Source organism: Alosa alosa, unplaced genomic scaffold (genome assembly GCF_017589495.1).
Source record: "Alosa alosa isolate M-15738 ecotype Scorff River unplaced genomic scaffold, AALO_Geno_1.1 AALO_1.0_unplaced_626, whole genome shotgun sequence".
Taxonomy (NCBI): domain Eukaryota; kingdom Metazoa; phylum Chordata; class Actinopteri; order Clupeiformes; family Clupeidae; genus Alosa; species Alosa alosa.
In genome coordinates, this window is record NW_025962792.1 from 4,081 (window position 1) to 7,185 (window position 3,105).

General features: G+C 39.8%; 1 protein-coding gene across 1 annotated transcript; it reads right to left on the reverse strand.

Annotated features, from left to right (window-relative positions):
• Positions 1-1,023: 1,023 nt before the first annotated feature.
• Positions 1,024-2,784, reverse strand: LOC125290547. The gene is made up of 4 exons (XM_048237217.1): positions 2,071-2,784; positions 1,818-1,973; positions 1,652-1,726; positions 1,024-1,189 (listed from the first exon to the last, which is right to left on the reverse strand). The coding sequence occupies exons 1-4, from the start codon at positions 2,607-2,609 to the stop codon at positions 1,024-1,026; spliced, it is 936 nt and encodes a 311-aa protein (XP_048093174.1). The 5' UTR covers positions 2,610-2,784.
• Between the last annotated feature and the right edge of the window lie 321 nt (positions 2,785-3,105).

Consider the following 3,105-nt stretch of genomic DNA (forward strand, 5'->3'; position numbering starts at 1 on the left):
CACTTAGTCTGGACACAACAATGTCCCTCAGGGCAACTGGAGGCTCTGGGACAGTCACTGTTGATTCCACAATGTTTTCAGTGGCTACTGGTCCATCCCAATCAACACCCCAAGATCCATCCACCTGCAGGAAGGGAAAAGTCATTTTCAAGTAGTTACATTTTAATACAATTTACACAATGGGCTTTTTTTCACAGCAACTATTTTGACAAGGATAGCCACGAAGGGTATAGATAGCCTACTGCAAAGTGAGGTTACTGTCTTACCCAGGTAACTTGGGAAGTATAACTGCTGATTTCTAAAATAAAGCTTCAACCATTCCACTACATGTTTTACAACAGTATGTGTATGTCACAAATGTAAAATGTAGGCAAAAAATCCTTGATATGTTTTGAGCTCAGCGGTTACTCCCAGTGTTACCCAGGTAAGCCAGGAAACTTATTTTGTGGTATAGCCCTCTTGTGTATCTAAATGTCACTAATCAAGGTTATACTACATAATAGTACTCCTATTTCACTAGCTTCCTATGACAAAATGTCTGCTGAAGGCCCACCTGGTCACACAATGTTGGAAATTGTGACAGCTGTCCAGCAATCCACAACTTATCTGGAGAACGGCCTCCTTCAGATGAAAGTCCATGTCGATCCCATGCATGCCGGAAAATCTCAAGATGGGCATTGATCCTTGGGATCATCACAAATAGAAGACAAAGAAGGTGGAGATCATTGTCTGGGTCCAGGTGTCCAGAGTCCTCCAGATGGCGGAAAGCAGTGTAATAGTTGCTCAAGACAGAGAACCATAGGTCACGCCACAGCCGCTCAATTCGTTGATTATGAACACTTCTGCCTGTGATCATACTTCTTCTGTCTTGTAAATGAAAATAAATTACATAGTAATGTCACCTTCCACCCATCCATTTAGCACAGGATTGTTACCAGGTTTTACACCATGTCTAATAATGAGTAGGCCACTCAAGCTTACCTGGTCCCCTCAATGGGTGTTGTAACATATAACGAGCAACATCTACATTTTCTCCACCTTTGTCGCCATTGCGCGGTGGCAATCCAAAGTGTTGACTGCAGTCATAAAACACTGGAAGACAGTTGTGGCTTTGTTGTCTGTATTGGCTTGCATATACATGATCTTCCTACTGTATCCATCGATGCCTCCGTGAATAATAATTCTCCATCTGTGACATACAAAATTAATTCCGTAGCAATATTTTAGATAACTAACTAATATTTTAGTAACTTTTACATCAGAAGGCTTATGGTCAGTCTATACTGATGTCCAAATCTCTTGACCACTTACGGCACGATAGCATGAAGGCCTAATGGAATTGTAGTTGAGCTATATATTATAATGAATAACCACAATAATATCATTCATTCATATCATTTCTTAATAATATGGTTTAAACAGAAATCACGTTGTATTTGAGTTTTTTACTGGAAATGTTTTCCCCATGTGCATAAACACAGTTAAACTGAATTGAGAGGTATGCTCAGGAATGCTACCAGGATAATCACATTTGCAGCAGGTCAAAAACAGTAGAAGTGTGCTCATCTAAGTACTTGTCATAAAGGGGTGAGACTATAAAAGTGACATTTGCGTTGAGTTAAAAAAAAAAAAAAAAAAAACTTGTTCTTACTGTTGTCTAGAGCTATTGAAATAGTTCGGTTCTGGTTTGATATGTTTATTGAACACAGGTGGAAGTGTATGAATGCTGCTAAAAAAAAGTTAAGGGGGATTGAATAATTTCAAAAGAAACCGTATTCATAGATGGTTTAAAAAGCCAACTTTATAAAGCTATATACCTTACAAGTTTGTGATTGCCATCGATGTGCCAGAGCGATAATGGAGAGGGCACAGAATACGGCCTTCTTGGGATCAGCAACACCTGAAGGCCACGAATAGCACTGGCAATTGGATCCAAAGCTCTAAGGGTCTCCCTAACCCTTAACTGTGAAACCCTAAGGCAAGAACAGAAAACCTAAACGTGTATTCAAAAGGAAATGGATAAAGTTGTCCAAAACATTTAATTCACACTTAGGCTGTGTTCTGGCCTACCTGATTCCTGAGCTGCGTAAAAATCCATACACAATTCTGTAGCCAGAATTTGGAGTAGTGGCCAGATAGCCGGATATTATGCTCCTTAAATTAGTGATGTCCGTGTAGGTTTGCCCTGTGGACAGCCCAAAGTCACTCATACGACGTCTAATTGTTCGCACGCTGACATCAAGTAATCGAGAAATCTCAGGAACCGTAAAATCAAAATCTAGGAAATACTCCAGTTGCTCTTTTGATATGTCAAACGCTGGTCGTCCATTCTGTCCCGTCAAAATAACTGGTGGTCGATATCCATTGATACTAACAGTTTGGCTACATTGCAAAATCTGCAAGGCGCCCACAAGGTTCTCCAACACAGCCTGCCCATTGGGTATAACCGAGTTTTCTGTGAATCTGGACAAAATGTGGAGAAGCTCCTCGATGCGTCTATGTATGTAATCTAGGTCCCCTGTGTTCCATTCCAATTGAGAGTGTAAACTGTCTATGATTCCACACAGTTCGCTAAAAAAAACTTGTGGGAGGTCTTGAGCACTAGCCATCAAGAAAATATCAAGAAATATCAAGCGATAGCCTACTTGGAAACAGACTGGCCAGTCTAAACGTAGGCATGCAGATCATTTAAATGGCATGTGCACGCGCACCTAAGAACTAGCTTCCGTGACAACATTAAAAATGAACTGAAAAACGATTGGCTAATTGTTATTGCTTTTTTTCCTTTTTTTTTACTTGCTGGCCTATTGGTCTGGGCCTGGTCCGTCCCCTTGGCTTACTGAATTTAATTAAATAACTGACGTGTTGCTGCCGCTTCTTTCTAAGGAAGGGAAGAAAGGAAAATGCAAAATCACAGGCCACATTCTCTTTACTGAAGCAAAGGCAAAATGCTTCTTCTTAAGAATATATAGCCTACTTTTCCGTATTTTTCTACGAAATTAAGCTCCAATAATAGTAATATACCTAATAATAACAAATAATAATTATAAATGACAATAATAGGCTTTACACATGTCCAACCTCTTATTTGTTCTACTTGTAGGC

Bases quoted from the DNA above. Each gene is read 5' to 3' on its own strand.
- LOC125290547 (XM_048237217.1), bottom strand. From the start codon at position 2,609: ATGGCTAGTGCTCAAGACCTCCCACAAGTTTTTTTTAGCGAACTGTGT. The intron at 1,974-2,070 runs GTAGGCCAGAAC...TTCTTGCCTTAG, and splicing joins TTACGCAGCTCAGGAATCAG to GGTTTCACAGTTAAGGGTTA. The intron at 1,190-1,651 runs GTAAGAACAAGT...TGTATGTCACAG, and splicing joins TTCAATAGCTCTAGACAACA to ATGGAGAATTATTATTCACG.